Source organism: Salvelinus namaycush, chromosome 23 (genome assembly GCF_016432855.1).
Source record: "Salvelinus namaycush isolate Seneca chromosome 23, SaNama_1.0, whole genome shotgun sequence".
Taxonomy (NCBI): domain Eukaryota; kingdom Metazoa; phylum Chordata; class Actinopteri; order Salmoniformes; family Salmonidae; genus Salvelinus; species Salvelinus namaycush.
In genome coordinates, this window is record NC_052329.1 from 28,493,357 (window position 1) to 28,512,459 (window position 19,103).

At 47.9% G+C, this 19,103-nt stretch overlaps 1 protein-coding gene across 1 annotated transcript in view; it reads left to right on the forward strand.

The window, feature by feature from the left end:
- LOC120018260 (protein phosphatase 1L-like) overlaps positions 1-19,103 on the forward strand; it is a 42,860-nt gene that overhangs the window by 20,224 nt on the left and 3,533 nt on the right. The window contains exons 2-3 of the mRNA XM_038961359.1: positions 8,827-9,019; positions 17,580-17,741. Coding sequence (XP_038817287.1) covers positions 8,827-9,019; positions 17,580-17,741 — 355 coding nt within the window. The remainder of the gene's footprint in view (positions 1-8,826; positions 9,020-17,579; positions 17,742-19,103) is intronic.

Sequence of the window (19,103 nt, forward strand, 5' to 3'; positions counted from 1 at the left end):
CTCTATACGGGGGTGCTTGGGGTGTGAACAGTACCTTTTCGAAGTCAACAGAACAGTTCCACCCTGATTTTAAAACCTCGAACAGCAGCACATGCTTTTATAGATAAACTATCGTAGGTGGTCAGCAGTTTGCTGTGACGATGTGTTGGGAACTTTCAGACAATGCACTTTAATTTTATTCTTTGGAAACTGCAGCTGTGTGTGTGGACCAGTAAACTCCTGCATGGGGTTCATGCTCATGCCCCTCTAAGGGTGCAGGGAAGAAAAGGGGGGGAAGTGTAGGGCACTTATTACATTGCCATGGATATTGGTTTTGAATGGCTTCTAAACTCAGCAAAAAAAGAAACGTCCTCTCACTGTCAACTGCATATATTTTCAGCGAACTTAACTTGTGTAAATATTTGTATGAACATAACAAGATTCAACAACTGAGACATAAGCTGAACAAGTTCCACAGACATGTGACTAACAGAAATTGAATAATGTGTCCCTGAACAAAGGGGGGGCTCAAAATCAAAATGAACAGTTAGTATCTGGTGTGGCCACCAGCTGCATGAAGTACTGCAGTGCTCATCATCTCCTCATCCTGGACTGCACCAGATTTGCCAGTTCTTGCTGTGAGATGTTACCCCACTCTTCCACCAAGGCACCTGCAAGTTCCCAGACATTTCTGGGGGGAATGGCCCTACCCCTCACCCTCCGATCCAACAGGTCCCAGACGCGCTCAATGGGATTGAGATCCGGGCTCTTCGCTGGCCATGGCAGAACACTGACATTCCTGTCTTGCAGGAAATCACGCACAGAAGGAGCAGTATGGCTGGTGGCATTGTCATGCTGGAGGGTCATGTCAGGATGAGCCTGCAGGAAGGGTACCACATGAGGGAGGATGATGTCTTCCCTGTAACGCACAGCGTTGAGATTGCCTGCAATGACAACAAGCTCAGTCCGATGATGCTGTGACACACTGCCCCAGACCATGACGGACACTCCACCTCCAAATTGATCCCGCTCCAGAGTACAGGCCTCAGTGTAACGCTTATTCCTTCAACGATAAACGCAAATCCGACCATCACCCCTGGTAGGACAAAACCGCGACTCGTCAGTGAAGAGCACTTTTTGCCAGCCCTGTCTGGTCCAGCGACGATGGCTTTGTGCCCATAAGTGATGTTGTTGCCGGTGATGTCTGGTGAGGACCTGCTGTACAACAGGCCTACAAGCCCTCAGTCCAGCCTCTCTCAGCCTATTGCGGACAGTCTGAGCACTGACGGAGGGATTGTGCGTTCCTGGTGTAACTCGGGCAGTTGTTGTTGCCATCCTGTACCTGTCCCGCAGGTGTGATGTTCGGATGTACCGATCCTGTGCAGATGTTGTTACACGTGGTCTGCCGCTGCAAGGATGATCAGCTGTCCGTCCTGTCTCACTGTAGCGCTGTCTTAGGCGTCTCACAGTACGGACATTGCAATTTATTGCCCTGGCCACATCTGCAGTCCTCATGTCTCCTTGCAGCATGCCTAAGGCACATTCACACAGATGAGCAAGGACCCTGGGCATCTTTCTGTTGGTGTTTTTCAGAGTCAGTAGAAAGGCCTTTTTAGTGTCCTATGTTTTCATAACTGTGACCTTAATTGCCTACCGTCTGTTAGCTGTTAGTGTCTTAACGACCGTTCCACAGGTGCATGTTAATTAATTGTTTATGGTTCATTGAACAAGCATGGGAAACAGTGTTTAAACCCTTTACGATGAAGATCTGTGAAGTTATTTGGATTTTTACGAATTATCTTTGAAAGACAGGGTCCTGAAAAAGGGATGTTTCTTTTTTTGCTGAGTTTATATTTGGCACAATGACCACCCCCTCTCTCACTCCCTTTCTCATTCATATATATATATATATATGTATGTATGCACTCTCACCCACTTAAGACCTGTTCTTGACAGAGCTTTGACACATAGCGCAAACATGATGCTAGCCTAATGAAATTAGCTTTCACCGCTAGGCTAGCACTCTCCACTGCTAAGGACAGGCCTCTGCAATGTCACTGTAAGGATATAGTTACAGTAGGATACGCTACACCTCTGCAGCAAACCAACCTATAGAGCTGCAGTACATTCTGTCATGGCGCCAGATAAATATACGTGAGGAGTAGTTGCAGACAGGGGCTTTTTGAGGTTAAACAGCATGGCTTTTCCAGCCAAGCTGTTTCCATCCAAAATCGATGATTCAAGATGAGAAATTTAAAAACATTATAATCACTTGTTTTGCCAAGTTTGACAGTAGTTTACAACACAGTACAGCTGCCTTTCTGTGTTCCACTCCTTCATGTTGGACAACAGTGGTACTGGGTAGCTTAGTGGTGGGCTGAGACGAGTAGCCCCACATCTCCGTGTTCAGTCAAAGATGGACACAGACACTCTGTAGCGTTCTATCCTCTGTCAGCGCGTGCTCTCTCTCTCTCGCTTTCTCCCTCTCTCTCTCTCTCTCTCTCTGCCTCTCTCTCTCTCTCTCGGTCTCTCTCGGTCTCTCTGTCACTCTCTGCGTCTCTCTGTACAAATGGAGAATTTATTTTAATGATATACTTCAGTAAAGCTAGTCCACTGCCCTCATCTCGCTTTCTACTCCTCTCGCTCTCTGTTTGGAGAGGGGGGGGGTATTTTAATGATGTACTTCAGGTACGCTAGTTAACTGCCCCCCCACACACACTTTCTGTTGGAGAAACAGCAGTTAAAATCAGACAGACCCTTCCCCATCCCTTAACCATCACTAAACCTGGCAGTAAGATAACCTGTTCAGTCCCTTCTCCCTCACTGTCATTCTGTTCAGTCCCCTCTCCCTCACTCAGTCAGCCTAATGATACCTACAGTACATAACTCTCCCTGGATCTAATAACCTCACTGTCTGATGGGCGTCTATGGTAAAGAGATCTGGCTGTTATCATTGGATGAGGGTGGAGGGGTTATTTGTTTGGGTTGGGTGAGGTATATGGTGTGGGAGGGGATTTGGAAAGTGTTCAGTTGGGGGGAGATGGTCTTCAGGGTGGGTGGTTATATAAGGGGTGTGTGTAAGGAGGGGGAATCTGCTGGTAGAGCAAAGCTGTGACATTCCTCACACTCGCTGCTGAAGAACACTGGGAAAACTCTAGTGTGTGGACAATGTGCATCTCAATAGAGTAAACACACAAAGTATCTCATCAGGAGAGCATATTTGCTGCCTTTCCGTCGCTCTGCTGACAGATGCCTCTCCTGTGATGGGATCTGCTGCTTTGTTGTCTTGGTGAAGCATCTGTCTTGGCAATTTCCTGTATTACCAAATGAGGAGAGTTACAAACCACACACCAGTCAGAGTTATACTTAAACTTCATCTTTAATTGTATGAGCTTCAACATAGCCCTTTGACTCTCAGATCAATTCAGTGTCTATAATGAATTCTGAGAGTGCCTACAAAAGAATACCAAGATCTTTTATAGCCAAGATACACCTCTCTCAACTCACATGACGAACCACAGATCTCAGGAACTCTTCACAAAGGGCCTTTTACTTTAGAAAGGAGTATCCCATAGCCAGATAGCATTAGCTATAAATTATCGTTCAGTTTGGTCTCTAAGACGAGGTTCTAATCTCATTCATGGTACTTCATAGTACCAAAACATTACCTCATCCAAGGCATAACTCAATTGTCAACTCTATATTCTCCCATCTCAAGTAAACCCCCTCTTCTCCCCACTCCTGGACAAGCTCACCAAGGGGAGTGACTTGCGCACAGATATTGTGGAGCCAAGAGATAATTGGTTCCCCCTTAATCATGCCATCCCTTCACATGGTTTAACAGATACATTCACATATGAAGACAATGTTCCATTCTGACCTCTCCCTTTCTGATATTCTGCATATTACCAGAGACATGTAAAAGACAAGCCTGACCTCTCCCCTCTCTGGGCTCCAAGTGACTTTTCCCTAGCTGAGAAGGGAAAAGTGCAACTGCCAACAGTATAGTCCAAAGGGAGACATTCTAATGACAAGTATCTCACATAAGCATATTATGTAAATAAAACATCTTATTTATCTATGTTACCCAAATAATTCTGATTCATCCTCCACACATCGCCGCAAGGCCAACTTCCAGGACATGCTAATTCTGCTCATTAGGGTAGGCTGTTATTAAGAGCCTTCTGCGACTGCTGTCCACGGGGGTCTTTTTTGTTTTTTTTAAGTAACATTTTCTTTTTCCTTTTTTACATTTGAAAAACAAATTTATACATACAACCGAACAACAACTTACAGACACACACAAACAATAGCTACATCTCATCTGCCCCTACCCGCGTGCTGCATTATGGTTTGCCACTTGGCCTTCAATTGTACCAATTTATTTTTTCTCAGTTACCCATGCTATTTCAATAATAAATCATGAGATTTTTCCATTGTGTCAATGGTTTTTAGTGTACGTTTTCTAAAGATGAATGATAAGAAAAGGGTCTTTCTAACTGACGCTGACGTTCATGTAGAATGTTAGGTACTAAATATTGTTAAGCATAATTGAGAATACATAAAGTCTGAAACCCAACTGCCAGTGGACGGTGTGGTAGAAGGATGTCATTTGTGGCTATCAAACCCCCCCCAGCACACACACTAGCTAGCCACTGTGATGATTAAGGCAGCAGCAGAACTGTCGGCTGCTGGAGTCGGCCGTGCACACACAGCAGATAAGAGTTCTCAGAGCAGTGTTATCTCTCTCTCTCTCACACACACACTCTCTCCGTCATCTCTCTCTCCATACTTCTGTCATCCTTTTGTTCTTCTCTCCCCAGTCCTCTGTTCCTCTCCCCATAACGACACAGCAAATAACACAGCCCAGATGAGTCACACACACTTCTACTATCCCCTCTCTGTGTCTGTCTCTCACTCGGTGTATAAACCATGACTGCTGCCGTTTCATCCTTTTCCCCATCACCCCATACTTTTTCTCAGGCGACTGATAATATCTGGGTAATAGTAGACATGTTGGTATCCCAGTAGGTCTAAAGTAGTTGAGTATGGTGTTGCTGATCACTGTTGATCAGTGTGCAGGCAGTGGGACTAGGACGGGTCAGCAGGCTGTGGGACTAGGACGGGTCAGCAGGCTGTGGGACTAGGACGGGTCAGCAGGCTGTGGGACTAGGACGGGTCAGCAGGCTGTGGGACTAGGACGGGTCAGCAGGCTGTGGGACTAGGACGGGTCAGCAGGCTGTGGGACTAGGACGGGTCAGCAGGCAGTGGGACTAGGACGGGTCAGCAGGCAGTGGGACTAGGACGGGTCAGCAGGCAGTGGGACTAGGACGGGTCAGCAGGCAGTGGGACTAGGACGGGTCAGCAGGCAGTGGGACTAGGACGGGTCAGCAGGCAGTGGGACTAGGACGGGTCAGCAGGCTGTGGGACTAGGACGGGTCAGCAGGCTGTGGGACTAGGACGGGTCAGCAGGCTGTGGGACTAGGACGGGTCAGCAGGCTGTGGGACTAGGACGGGTCAGCAGGCAGTGGGACTAGGACGGGTCAGCAGGCTGTGGGACTAGGACGGGTCAGCAGGCAGTGGGACTAGGACGGGTCAGCAGGCAGTGGGACTAGGACGGGTCAGCAGGCAGTGGGACTAGGACGGGTCAGCAGGCTGTGGGACTAGGACGGGTCAGCAGGCTGTGGGACTAGGACGGGTCAGCAGGCTGTGGGACTAGGACGGGTCAGCAGGCAGTGGGACTAGGACGGGTCACAGGCAGTGGGACTAGGACGGGTCAGCAGGCTGTGGGACTAGGACGGGTCAGCAGGCTGTGGGACTAGGACGGGTCAGCAGGCTGTGGGACTAGGACGGGTCAGCAGGCTGTGGGACTAGGACGGGTCAGCAGGCTGTGGGACTAGGACGGGTCAGCAGGCTGTGGGACTAGGACGGGTCAGCAGGCTGTGGGACTAGGACGGGTCAGCAGGCTGTGGGACTAGGACGGGTCAGCAGGCTGTGGGACTAGGACGGGTCAGCAGGCTGTGGGACTAGGACGGGTCAGCAGGCTGTGGGACTAGGACGGGTCAGCAGGCTGTGGGACTAGGACGGGTCAGCAGGCTGTGGGACTAGGACGGGTCAGCAGGCTGTGGGACTAGGACGGGTCAGCAGGCTGTGGGACTAGGACGGGTCAGCAGGCTGTGGGACTAGGACGGGTCAGCAGGCTGTGGGACTAGGACGGGTCAGCAGGCTGTGGGACTAGGACGGGTCAGCAGGCTGTGGGACTAGGACGGGTCAGCAGGCTGTGGGACTAGGACGGGTCAGCAGGCTGTGGGACTAGGACGGGTCAGCAGGCTGTGGGACTAGGACGGGTCAGCAGGCTGTGGGACTAGGACGGGTCAGCAGGCTGTGGGACTAGGACGGGTCAGCAGGCTGTGGGACTAGGACGGGTCAGCAGGCTGTGGGACTAGGACGGGTCAGCAGGCTGTGGGACTAGGACGGGTCAGCAGGCTGTGGGACTAGGACGGGTCAGCAGGCTGTGGGACTAGGACGGGTCAGCAGGCTGTGGGACTAGGACGGGTCAGCAGGCTGTGGGACTAGGACGGGTCAGCAGGCTGTGGGACTAGGACGGGTCAGCAGGCTGTGGGACTAGGACGGGTCAGCAGGCTGTGGGACTAGGACGGGTCAGCAGGCTGTGGGACTAGGACGGGTCAGCAGGCTGTGGGACTAGGACGGGTCAGCAGGCAGTGGGACTAGGACGGGTCAGCAGGCTGTGGGACTAGGACGGGTCAGCAGGCTGTGGGACTAGGACGGGTCAGCAGGCTGTGGGACTAGGACGGGTCAGCAGGCTGTGGGACTAGGACGGGTCAGCAGGCTGTGGGACTAGGACGGGTCAGCAGGCAGTGGGACTAGGACGGGTCAGCAGGCAGTGGGACTAGGACGGGTCAGCAGGCTGTGGGACTAGGACGGGTCAGCAGGCTGTGGGACTAGGACGGGTCAGCAGGCAGTGGGACTAGGACGGGTCAGCAGGCAGTGGGACTAGGACGGGTCAGCAGGCAGTGGGACTAGGACGGGTCAGCAGGCTGTGGGACTAGGACGGGTCAGCAGGCAGTGGGACTAGGACGGGTCAGCAGGCTGTGGGACTAGGACGGGTCAGCAGGCAGTGGGACTAGGACGGGTCAGCAGGCAGTGGGACTAGGACGGGTCAGCAGGCTGTGGGACTAGGACGGGTCAGCAGGCAGTGGGACTAGGACGGGTCAGCAGGCTGTGGGACTAGGACGGGTCAGCAGGCTGTGGGACTAGGACGGGTCAGCAGGCTGTGGGACTAGGACGGGTCAGCAGGCTGTGGGACTAGGACGGGTCAGCAGGCAGTGGGACTAGGACGGGTCAGCAGGCTGTGGGACTAGGACGGGTCAGCAGGCTGTGGGACTAGGAAAAGGTCAGAGGGTGCAGTGGGAGTAGGACAGGTCAGAGTGTGCAGTGGGAGTAGGACAGGTCAGAGTAGAGCAGGGCTGAGCTCTTTACAGGTGTCCGATCATCCATTTACATTTACATTTAAGTCATTTAGCAGACGCTCTTATCCAGAGCGACTTACAAGTACATACATTCATACTTTTTTTTTTTTTTTGTACTGGCCCCCCGTGGGAATCGAACCCACAACCCTGGCGTTGCAAGCGCCATGCTCTACCAACTGAGCTACACGGGACTACGGGACCCTGTTACTTAACAGGATAACTAAGACTTATCCCTGTTTTCTTTGCTTATCCAGGCTTAATGACTGTGTGTTCACTCACATATAAACACACACACACATCTGCTCTCTGGATGTCTGAAAGGATAAATCGCCATTGTTAACCCAGACAGGCCTTGTAATTCAGAATAACAGTGTACTAAAGCAGCTATTAATGTGGTCACTACTGTCCCATGTAGTTCCTCCAGACAAAAGACCTCTGACCTCCTTATGATGATCCCTGCGGGCACTATGGTAACCACAGGAGGGAAGGAATGTCTGAGATATGTCCCCACGCAGCTCAGAGAGAAAGGCCAGAGAAAGAGGCCTAGACGGATATTCCACCCGTAGGCCTCGCTCCCAAAGCGAGCACAGAGGGGTTGTGGGAACAGCAGACAGAGGGGAAGGGGTCGGATACAGAGAGCAAGGGACAGTCACAGAGCGAGCGGGAGCGAGAGAGCCAGAGAAAGATTGTGAGGGAGAGTCAGAGAGAAGTGAAGCGAGTTGAAATGTTTGGCAGAAAAAGTTTCTGAATGATAAGGCAGCAGATCATACTCTGTCTGGGGCCCCTGACTTCGCGTATAAGCGCCAAGCCCCCTGTTAGTCAAAAACGCCTAATTAGCTTATACTAATATCTTTCTCTTTTGGTTTTGGCTCAGCTTGGCTAGGCTTGAATCTCTGGCCATGATTCAGGAAAGGAGGAGAAATACGAGCCATTCTCTTTGTCGTGAAGCGTTGCATATTTGTCTGTCAAGGGGTGTGCCGTTATCGCATGGCTGAAATGAATAGCCGAGGATAGAGTTTCTCTTGCTCAGCTGTATTCCACAGCACGGCGGGAGGGGAAGCGTGTTTAGCTAGTGGTGCAGTTTCTCCCCCTCCTTACCTCTGGCTATTTATCTCCTGCTTTATCTGGGTTTCAGCAAGGAACTGAGGACAGCTAGGTCACTGCTACTGTAGCCTGTCTTCCCCTAGTGTGTGTGTGTGACTACAGTGTGGGCGCACCCACAAGTTTGATGCTGTGTGGCAGGGCAGAGCTGTGAACATCACTTGGTTTACAATTTCTTACAGTTTACACCATGTATAACTCTTGACTTCAGTATAGCCAGCTCACTGTAGCTCTCTCTCCCTCCTCCTTCTCCCAGGCGGCGGCTGACTTTGCCAAGGCCCATCTGTCGGAGGCGTTGCGTCAGCAGCTCCTGAGCTACGACCGGGAGAAGGAGAAGGAGAAGAATGAGAGCAGTGGTGGTCTGTCCTATTCCTCCATTCTGGAGCAGCAGATCCTGGCTCTGGACAGGGACATGCTGGACAAGCTGTCAGCCGTCTACAACGAAGCAGGTCAGAGGGCAGGGCAGCCAGGGGTTAAAGGTCACAGCCACACCTCTGTGGGCAGACATTTTCCACTAATCTAGCAACAGTTTATACCTTAATCCTGAATTTAACCATTAGAGGGAAAATATGTACCATTGCCTACAAAAGAATGAATAGGCTATAATGTGTAGTGCTGACTTCAGTCTTGAGATCCGTGTTGTACCGTGATCGCAATTCTTTGTTTTGGATTCATTGCACTAATTTCTGCATGCTCAAACACTGTTGTCTGAGAAATTCACAAATGATGGCTATAGTTTGTTTGGGGACAGAGCGAAGAGTTTGTTGAAATAGCTGTGGTGTTTTTGATAGTGAGAGCTAGGGGAAATGAAGCTTGTATAAATATCTGTGGTCCAAGTGTGTGTGTGTGTGTGTGTGCATGAGTTTGTTTTGTGTACATGAGTGGGGTAGGCTAGGGGCAGACATCCATTTCTCCTGGACTCTTGTAAGGAAGGAGCCCATTACTATTGTGATGTTTGCTCACATTGGTTTGCTCATTCCTACACTTGTTTTTCTAGGAGCCCTAAATTGCTGCTTGCAAAGTATTTCTGACTTTGCTGTTCACGGTCGTTTACAGTGGGCTCAGGCTCCGGCCGTGCTGCTTATTCAGCTGTTGAAATATAGCTTTATCTTCATCAGACATAGACACAGACGTAGCAGTGACAAGGGAGAAAGAGGGAGAGAAAGTGCCAAAGCCCTCTCCTCAGCTGCCTCTCCTCAGGGTGGCTTGACAGATGGTGCTTTCAGAAAGTATTCATACCTCTTGACTTATTCCACATTTTTGTTGTTACAGCCTGAATTCAAAATTGATTACATAGATTTTTTTTCTCTCACCCATCTATACACAATATGCCATAATGACGAAGTGAAAACATGTTTTTAGACATTTTTGCATATTTATTGGAAATTAAATGCAGAAATATGTAATTTACATAAGTATTCACAATCCTGATTCATTACTTTGTAGAAGCACATTGACAGCAATTACAGCTGTGTGTCTTTTTGGGTACATCTGAGTTTTCCACACCTGGATTGTGCAACAATTGCCCATTTTTATTGTTTTCAAAATTCTTCAACTCTGTCAAATTGGTGGTTTATCATTGTTACACACACATTTTCAGGTCTTGCCATACATTTTCAAGTTGATTTAAGTCAAAAGAATAACTCAGCCACTCAGCAACATTCACTGTCTTCTTGGTAAGTAACTCCAGTGTAGATTTGGACTTGTTTTATGTTATTGTCCTGCTGAAAGGTGAATTCATCACCCAGTGTCTGGTGGAAAGCAGACTGAACCAGGTTTTCCTCTAGGATTTTGCCAGTGCTTAGCTCCTTTCTGTTTTATCCTGAAAAACTCCCCAGTCCTTAATGATTACAAGTATACCCAAACTATTACGGACTACAAAGGGAAGTGCAGCTGCAAGCTGCCCAGTGACCCAAGCCTACCAGATAAGCTAAATTACTTCTCTGCTCGCTTCGAGGCAAGCAACACTGAAGCATGCATGAGGGCACCAACTGTTCCGGTGAAATAACGCTCTCTGTAGCCGATATAAGAACTTCAAACAGGTCAACATTCACAAGGCCGCAGATGGATTACCCTGACGTGTACTCCGAGCATGCGCTGACCAACTGGCAAGTGTCTTCACTGACATTTTCAACCTATCCCTGACTGAGTCGGTAATACCAACATGTTTCAAGCAGACCACAATGGTCCCTGTGCCCAAGAACACCAAGGTAACCTGCCTAATTGACTACTGACCCGTAACACTCACATCTGTAGCCATGAAGTGCTTTGAAAGGCTGGTCATGGCTCACATCAACACCATTATCCCAGAAACCCTAAACCCACTCCAATTTGCATACCACCGCAACAGATCCACAGATGATGCAATCTCTATTGCACTCCACACTGCCCTTTCACACCTGGACAAAAGGAACACCTATGTGAGAATGCTATTCATTGACTACAGCTCAGCGTTCAACATCATAGTGCCCTCAAAGCTCATCACTAAGCTAAGTACCCTGGGACTAAACACCTCCCTCTGCAACTGGATCCTGGACTTCCTCACGGGTCGTCCCCAGGTGGTAAGGGTAGGTAGCCACACATCCGCCACGCTGATCCTCAACACGGGGGCCCCTCAGGGGTGCGTGCTCAGTCCCCTCCTGTACTCCCTGTCACTTATGACTGCATGGCCAAGCACGACTCCTACACCATCATTAAGTTTGCCAATGACACAACAGTGGTAGGCCTAACCACCGACAACGATGAGACAGCCTATAGGGAGGAGGTCAGAGACCTGGCAGTGTGGTGCCAGGATAACAACCTGTAACTCAATGTGATCAAGACGACAGGAGATGATCGTGGACTACAGGAAAAGATGGGCCGAGCCCGCCCCCATTCTCATCGACAGGGCTGTAGTGGAGTAGGTTGAGAGCTTCAAGTTCCTTGGTGTCAACATCACCAACAAATTATCATGGTCCAAAAACACAGTCATCCAAACAGACAGTCGGGCACGACAAAACTATTCCCAAATATTTGGCATGGGTCCTTAGATCCTCAAAGTTATACAGCTGCACCATTGAGAGCATCCTGACTGGTTGCATCACCGCCTGGTATGGCAACAGCTCGGCCTCCAACCGCAAGGCACTACATAGGGTAGTGCGTACGGTGAGGTAGTGAGGTAGATGAGGTAGTCAATCAAAAATCATATTAAACACTATTATTGCTCACAGAGTGAGTCCATGCAACTTATTAACAAATTTGTATTCCTGGACATATTTAGGCTTTTCATTTTTAAATAATTAAAAAAAATGTCCAAACACATATTTCCACTTTTTATATTATGGGGTATATTGTGTGCAGGCCAGTGACACACAATCTCATTTTCATACATTTTAAAATCAGGCTGTAACACAACAAAATGCGGAACAAGTCAAGGGGTGTGAATAATTTCTGAAGGCACTGTACAGAGCATTCGGAAAGTATTCAGACCCCTCCACTTTTTCCACATTTTGTTACGTTACAGCCTTATTCTAAAATGGATTAAATAATTTTTTCCCCCTCAATCTACACACAATACGCCATAATGACAAAGTTAAAACAGGTTTTTAGAAATGTTTGCACATTTATTACAACTAAAAAAAACATACCTTATTTACATAAGTAGACCCTTTGCTATGAGACTCAATTGAGCTCAGGTGCATCCTGTTTTCGTTGATCATCCTTGATGTTTATACAACTTGGAGTCCACCTGTGGTAAATTTAAATTGATTGGACATGATTTGGAAAGGCACACACCTGTTCTTATATAAGGTCCCGCAGTTGACAGTGCATGTAAGAGCAAAAACCAAGCCATGAGGTTCAAGGAATTGTCCATAGAGCTCAGACAGGATTGTGTCGAGGCACAGATCTGGGGAAGGGTACCAAACTTTTTTTGCAGGGACTGGGAGACTAGTCAGGATAGAGGGAAGAATGAACAGAGCAAAGTACAGAGATCCTTGATGAAAACCTCCTCCAGAGTGCTCTGAACATCTCTGGAGAGACCTGAAAATAGCTGTCCAGTGACGTTCCCCATCCACCCTGACAGAGCTCGACAGGATCTGCAGAGAAGAATGGGAGAAACTCCCCAAATACAGGTGTGCCAAGCTTGTAGATTCAATACCCAAGAAGACTCAGTGCTGTAATCGCCTTCAACGAAGTACTGAGTAAAGTTTCTGGTTACTTATGTAAATGTGATATTTCAGTTTTTTTATTTTTAATAAATTAGCAAAAAACTCTTAACCCATTTTTCTTTGTCATTGTGGGGTATTTTGTGTAGATTGAGGGACAAACTATTTAATCCATTTTAGAATAAGGCTGTAATGTAACAATGTGGAGGATGTGAAAAGGTCTGAATACTTTCTGAATGCACTGTGTATAGGACGAGAGGGTATAGAGTTCCATGAGAAGGGGAATAGAAAGAAAGGGGAAGGAGGACAAAAGAGAGACAAAAGGCTTGGACAGAGATAAAGGGCCAGTGTATGGAACAGAGAGAAAGAGAGTAAGCCAAGGGACAAAAATAGGGATGGTGACAGTGATATGATAAAGACAGAAGGCAGAAGGTGATACTGAAAGGGGAAGAGTGTAGTCCTGAACTCATAGAGCGAGGGAGATGGAGCGCCATCCATCTTCACCGCCACCCATACTCGTTTAGCACCCACAGGACCAGAGAGGGGGGGGAGGAAGCGAGGGGGAGCGAAGTTGTCACAGCAGATCCAATGATGGTATATTCAGAATGTAGGGAAGAGAAGAGAGCTAAAATATTCATGATAAGCTGGCGGTAAAGACTCGCTTCACACACTGCGATTTCAGGAATGCAGCACACGGAATGTCTCTGCCTCTCTCCGGGTATTCGGGATCCTGACATAACTTAATGTTCGGAGTGGGAGGTGGAGAAAGAGGGGGAGAGCGTCCGAGAGGAAGAGAACAAACTAGTGAGAATTTGAGAGAGGGTGTTCTACGGAATATAATTCATTGCATGTAATTTATTGGGGGAGAGAGAGTGATGGAGTGTATTATCCTATGTGTACAGAACACTATAGTAGTTTATTCACAGCACAGAACCTCGTGACTCGGATGAGTGTGTAATTGAATGCGTGGCTGGTATGAAAAGGCCTTTCAAGCTGTCAGTCACATTCTACTGGAGGTCATGTGACACCATGATTGTAAAAGTAGAACCAGTGTTGTACCCGAGACAATAACAAGCTAACTCCCGGTCTGGGCGCGACAGTTGACTTTTAGGTTACTCCTCCTGCGACGTGCCCACTTAGTGAAGGCACTACCTCTGTTAGTCATTTACATGTTAGTCATTTAGCAGAGGCTCTTATCCAGAGCCACTTACAGTAGTGACTACATACATTTTCATATTGGTCCCCTGTGGGAATCGAACCCACAACCTTGGCATTGCAAGCGCCATGCTCTACCAACTGAGCCACACGGGACCACTCACCTCCCTTTTGACCTCCTACTCTCTGCAGAAATCCCAGATGCTGATAGAAATCTATTGTGTGATCTGCGTCACTCAGAGTCTAGTGGAGAAGGCAAAACTAGCCTACCCACAAGTCCCATCTTCCTTCTCCTCTCCCCCCCCACCCCTTCCTCCCCCCCCACCCCTTCCTCCCCCCCCACCCCTTCCTCTCCCCCCCACCCCTTCCTCTCCCCCCCACCCCTTCCTCTCTCCCACCCCTTCCTCTCTCCCACCCCTCTCTACCCCTCTCCCATCCCATCCCTCCCACCCCTCCACCCCTTCTTCTCACCCACCCCTCTATCCCCCTCTCCCATCCATCCCTCCCTCTCTCCCATCCCTCCATCCCTCCTTTCCCTCCAAAGCAAGATGCCCTGTTGATTCCCAGACTGAGGTTTCCCTCCTAGCCCCATTATGTTCATTATCCCCCTGTATTTCACTCATCCCTTTGTTTGGATGACAGTAAGAATGATTAAGATTGAGCCCAAAGATAATCTTACCATAAAGCTACGCTACATTAAAAAAAAAAAGTCCTGCTTTTGTGTTGCAAAGCATTAGTCAGCCATGTATTGAATTGGCTCTGAGTTTTCTGCCCAACTGCCTCCCTGAGTCTTGGGGTGGGGGATCAGTTGGACTGGTAATTGTTTTTGATTGTTGTCCTTATATCTGATTGAGCGGGTAGATCATTTAGGGACTGAAGCTTTGAGCTTTTGTTGTTATCAGGGCGAGCAGAGTCCCCAGGACAACCTATCAGATGTATCCCTCGCTCCTTTCATCCATCCATCCATTGTTTATCTGGGAACAATAGAAGGAAAAAGAGAAAGAAGTGAGTGAGAGGCCTCTGATGAAATGGCCAAGAGCTAAGTCTATTCAAACCGTCTTTTATTACAGTGAGTTATTTATTTAACATTTCTTTGGCCTGGTATGTCTAAGAGGACTACTACTCTTTTTATAGTCAGGACCTGGGGTTAATAGGGAAAAGCTGATATCTAGACCAGCACAGGATATACATGGAAGCCATTTCTTTTGGACTGGGTAGTAGATGTTTTTATTTTTTAATTTTTTTGAAAGTAGGTAGACAATGGCATGGACATGTGCACACACTAAAGTAGGCTAATTGGAGAATTTGACATGCCCAGGCCATGCCTAATGCTCAGCAAAAAGAGAGCGGAACAGGGTAGAGCCTAGCTAATTGAAGAAGAAAGTTAGCCTAGTGTCACGGCTCCTCCTCTGCATTGCAGGGGCGGTTCCTCCTGCAGGCAGAGGAGGGTCGTTAGTGATTGGAGCCACCTGGGCTCAGGGTATAAAACTGCTTCACTAATTATCTCTCTCTCTCTCTGCTCCTCCAGGTATGATCCTGTTTTGTTTGTTCCTTTGTAGTTTTGCATAGTTTTCACTCAGTCATGTTCACACACACAGATTCACGCATCCATACACCTTACATTATGATACTTTCACACCTCATTCCTTTTCCTTAGTTTAAAGTTAATAGTTTTGTTTAGAATAAAGAACCTTTTAAATTGGCCTATACCTGTTGTTCGTGTCCCCTCATTTTTGTCACAGGCTATGAGCTGGCCTGTGACAAGTGGGGTTTTATGCACACAAAACCAGTGGAGTGGAAAAGACAACCAGAAACTGGCGGCCCCCCCATAACCACGGAGGTGCTCCCGAGCCGATGTAGGGGAAAAGGGAAAGGGATGCTCTACCCACGTTCACTGCCACCTAAAACAAAAACACCACAAGCCTCCTATTGACACTCGCTGATAAGCCTGAACAGGAGAGGACTCCCACCTGAACAAAACACAGAGTGAATTGCTTAGCTACCAAGCTAACTGAACCAAAAGAACACATGGCTCTCAACGCTCTCTTCAACAAAATTGGCCAAACCAAAACATCCCCTCAAACAAAAAAATTTGGTAATCTGAACTAAACTAACCCAAGTTAACTACTATCCCGGACGAGCCCCCACTTGTCACAGACAAAAATCCAAAAAAAGAAGTCAATCTGTAGGTATCCTTGGCTAATTGAAGAAGTGAACTAGCGCAGGTATGCTAGGCTAATTTGGAGAAGTCAGTCTATGTAGGTATGCTAGGTTTAATTGGATTTGTGGATGTGCACAGGGCAAAGTTGAGCTAATCAGATAGTGGTATGTGTGCTAGGATGATGGTTTAATTGGAAAAGGAGAGGTATGTGTGTGTGCGGCTCTGTGAAACTAATTGGGGAAGGGTGCGCTTGCAGGGCAGTGCAGCCCATTTTCTCCATCACAACGGGAACCCGATTAAGAAATAATTAGCTGGACGGCATGGCACAGAGAGGTGCCAGTTGTAGACCAGAGCAGGAGAGGATTAGACACACAGAGAGATGAAAAGATAGAATGGCTAACTTTTGTGTTCACTCCTATCTCCCACCTTGTTTCCACTTTCTCTCTACCCCCACTTTCCCGCCGTCTGCCCCATCCTCTCTTTCTCTCCTCTTGCCTCTCTCATTCTGGCTCCGTTTTCTGTTTGTTTTGTCATTTTTCCCTCATCCAAAGCTATAAATGGGAATAATAAAATCACTGTCCTGCTGAGAAGTAATCTCATTTTCACTTCTCTCCTCCTCTTTCCCCTTTTATTCACAATCTCGTGCTCTGCATCTCTCACTCCCCCCATTTTTCTCTCTTCCTACATTATTTCTTGATCAGCTTCAGGCGGCTCGGTGCGTCTTTGCCTCTAAATGATTGAAGCGAATGTAAAAAACGCATCACCAGGGAGCTGGACCTGTTTAATTTCCTCACTAAGCCCTGAAACGACAGAGTATAACCCAATTCCTGCAATGGAAAATCACAATCACATCACAAGTGTAGACATGCAATGTAGGCGCAGGGTTGAAACTGAAGGCAGGTTCAGTCAATGAAATGGACCTCCCCTCACTCCCTCTACCTGCCAGTCCCAAAGCATCTCTCCTCCTTGGGGTGGTCCAGTCAGATGTCCCCATCCCCCCTATACCCTGTTCTGGGTTGTGTGGTGTGCAAACAGACAGATGGTCAAACAGACTGGTATGTTCTCACTGCAGGGCTTTGGATCTCAGACAATGGGCTTCAGTCTCCGCCCAGAGACTGGGAAACCAAACAAAGGGAAAGGGAGAAGAAAACAACCATAAGAGGACAACTTTTTGAAGTGCTGTTTTCAAAGGGCTGTGGCTGTGTGTTGTTGGAGAGGGCTGTGGCTGTGTGTTGTTGGAGAGGGCTGTGGCTGTGTGTTGTTGGAGAGGGCTGTGGCTGTGTGTTGTTGGAGAGGGCTGTGGCTGTGTGTTGTTGGAGAGGGTTTGTTTGTGCAAGCGCACGCTATAGCGCATGTGTCAAAGTCATTCCACGGAGGGCTGAGTGTCTGCGAGTTTTCGCTCCTCCCTTGTATTTGATTGTTGAACTAAAGTCACTGACTAGAGCGGAACTACCTCCCCTACTATACAGTGACTTTGGCAATAGGATGTTCAAGTTCTATTCTAACATGGTTCTATTCATCTTTCTCCTCCCCGCCTCCCTCTCTCAGGTACCACATGTCTGGTGGCCCTGCTGTCTGATAAAGAGTTGACGGTGGCGAACGTTGGCGACTCGCGCGGAGTGCTCTGTGACAAAGATGGCAATGCCATCGCCCTGTCACATGATCACAAGCCCTACCAGCTCAAAGAACGCAAGAGGATCAAGAAGGCTGGTGAGCAAAACGTTATGCCTTAATAACTGGTTTAGGATCAGTTCTCTCCACCACTAGCTCTAATCTTAAACATTTATACAGTTGAAGTCGGAAGTTTACATACACCTTAGCCAAATACATTTAAACTCAGTTTTTCACAATTCCTGACATTTAGTTTTAGTAAAAGTTCCCTGTCTTATGTCAGGTAGGATCACCACTTTATTTTAAGAATGTGAAATGTCAGAATCATAGTAGAGAGAATGACTTATTTCAGCTTTTATTTCTTTCATCACATTCCCACTGGGTCAGAAGTTTACATGCACTCAATTAGTATTTGGTAGCGTTGCCTTTAAATTGTTTAACTTGGGTCAAACGTTTCGGGTAGCCTTCCACAAGCTTCCCACAATAAGTTGGGTGAATTTTGGCCCATTCCTCCTGACAGAGCCGTAGTAACTTAGTCAGGGTTGTAGGCCTCTTGCTCGCACATGCTTTTTCAGTTCTGCCCACAAATTTGATATAGGATTGAGGTCAAGGCTTTGTGATGGCCACTCCAATACCTTGACTTTGTCCTTAAGCCATTTTGCAACAACTTTGGAAGTATGCTTGGGGTCATTGTCCATTTGGAAGACCCATTTGCGTCCAAGCTTTAACTTCCTGACTGATGTCTTGAGATGTTGCTTCAATATATCCACATAATTGTCCTCCCTCATGATGCCATCTATTTTGTGAAGCGCACCAGTCCTTCCTTCGGCAAAGCACCCCCACAACATGATGCTGCCACCCCCTTGCTTCACGGTTGAGATGGTGTTCTTCGACCTGCAAGCCTCTCCCTTTTTCCTCCAAACATAACGATGGTCATTAGGGCCAAACAGTTTTATTTTTGTTTCATCAGACCAGAGGACATTTCTCCAAAAAGTACGATCTTTGTCCCCATGTGCAGTTGCAAACTGCAGTCTGGCTTTTTTATGGCAGTTTTGGAGCAGTGGCTTCTTCCTTGCTGAGCGGCCTTTCAGGTTATGTCGATATAGGACTCATTTTACTGTGGATATAGATACTTTTGTACATGTTTCCTCCAGCATCTTCACAAGGTCCTTTGCTGTTGTTCTGGGATTGATTTGCACTTTTCGCACCAAAGTACGTTCATCTCTAGGAGACAGAACGCATCTCCTTCCTGAGCGGTATGACGGCTGCGTGGTCCCATGGTGTTTATACTTGCGTACTATTGTTTGTACAGATGAACGTGGTACCTTCAGGTGTATGCAAATTGCTCCCAAGGATGAACCAGACTTGTGGAGGTCTAGCATTTTTTTCTGAGGTCTTGGCTGATTTCTTTTGATTTTCCTATGATGTCAAGTAAAGAGGCACTGGGTTTGAAGGTAGGCC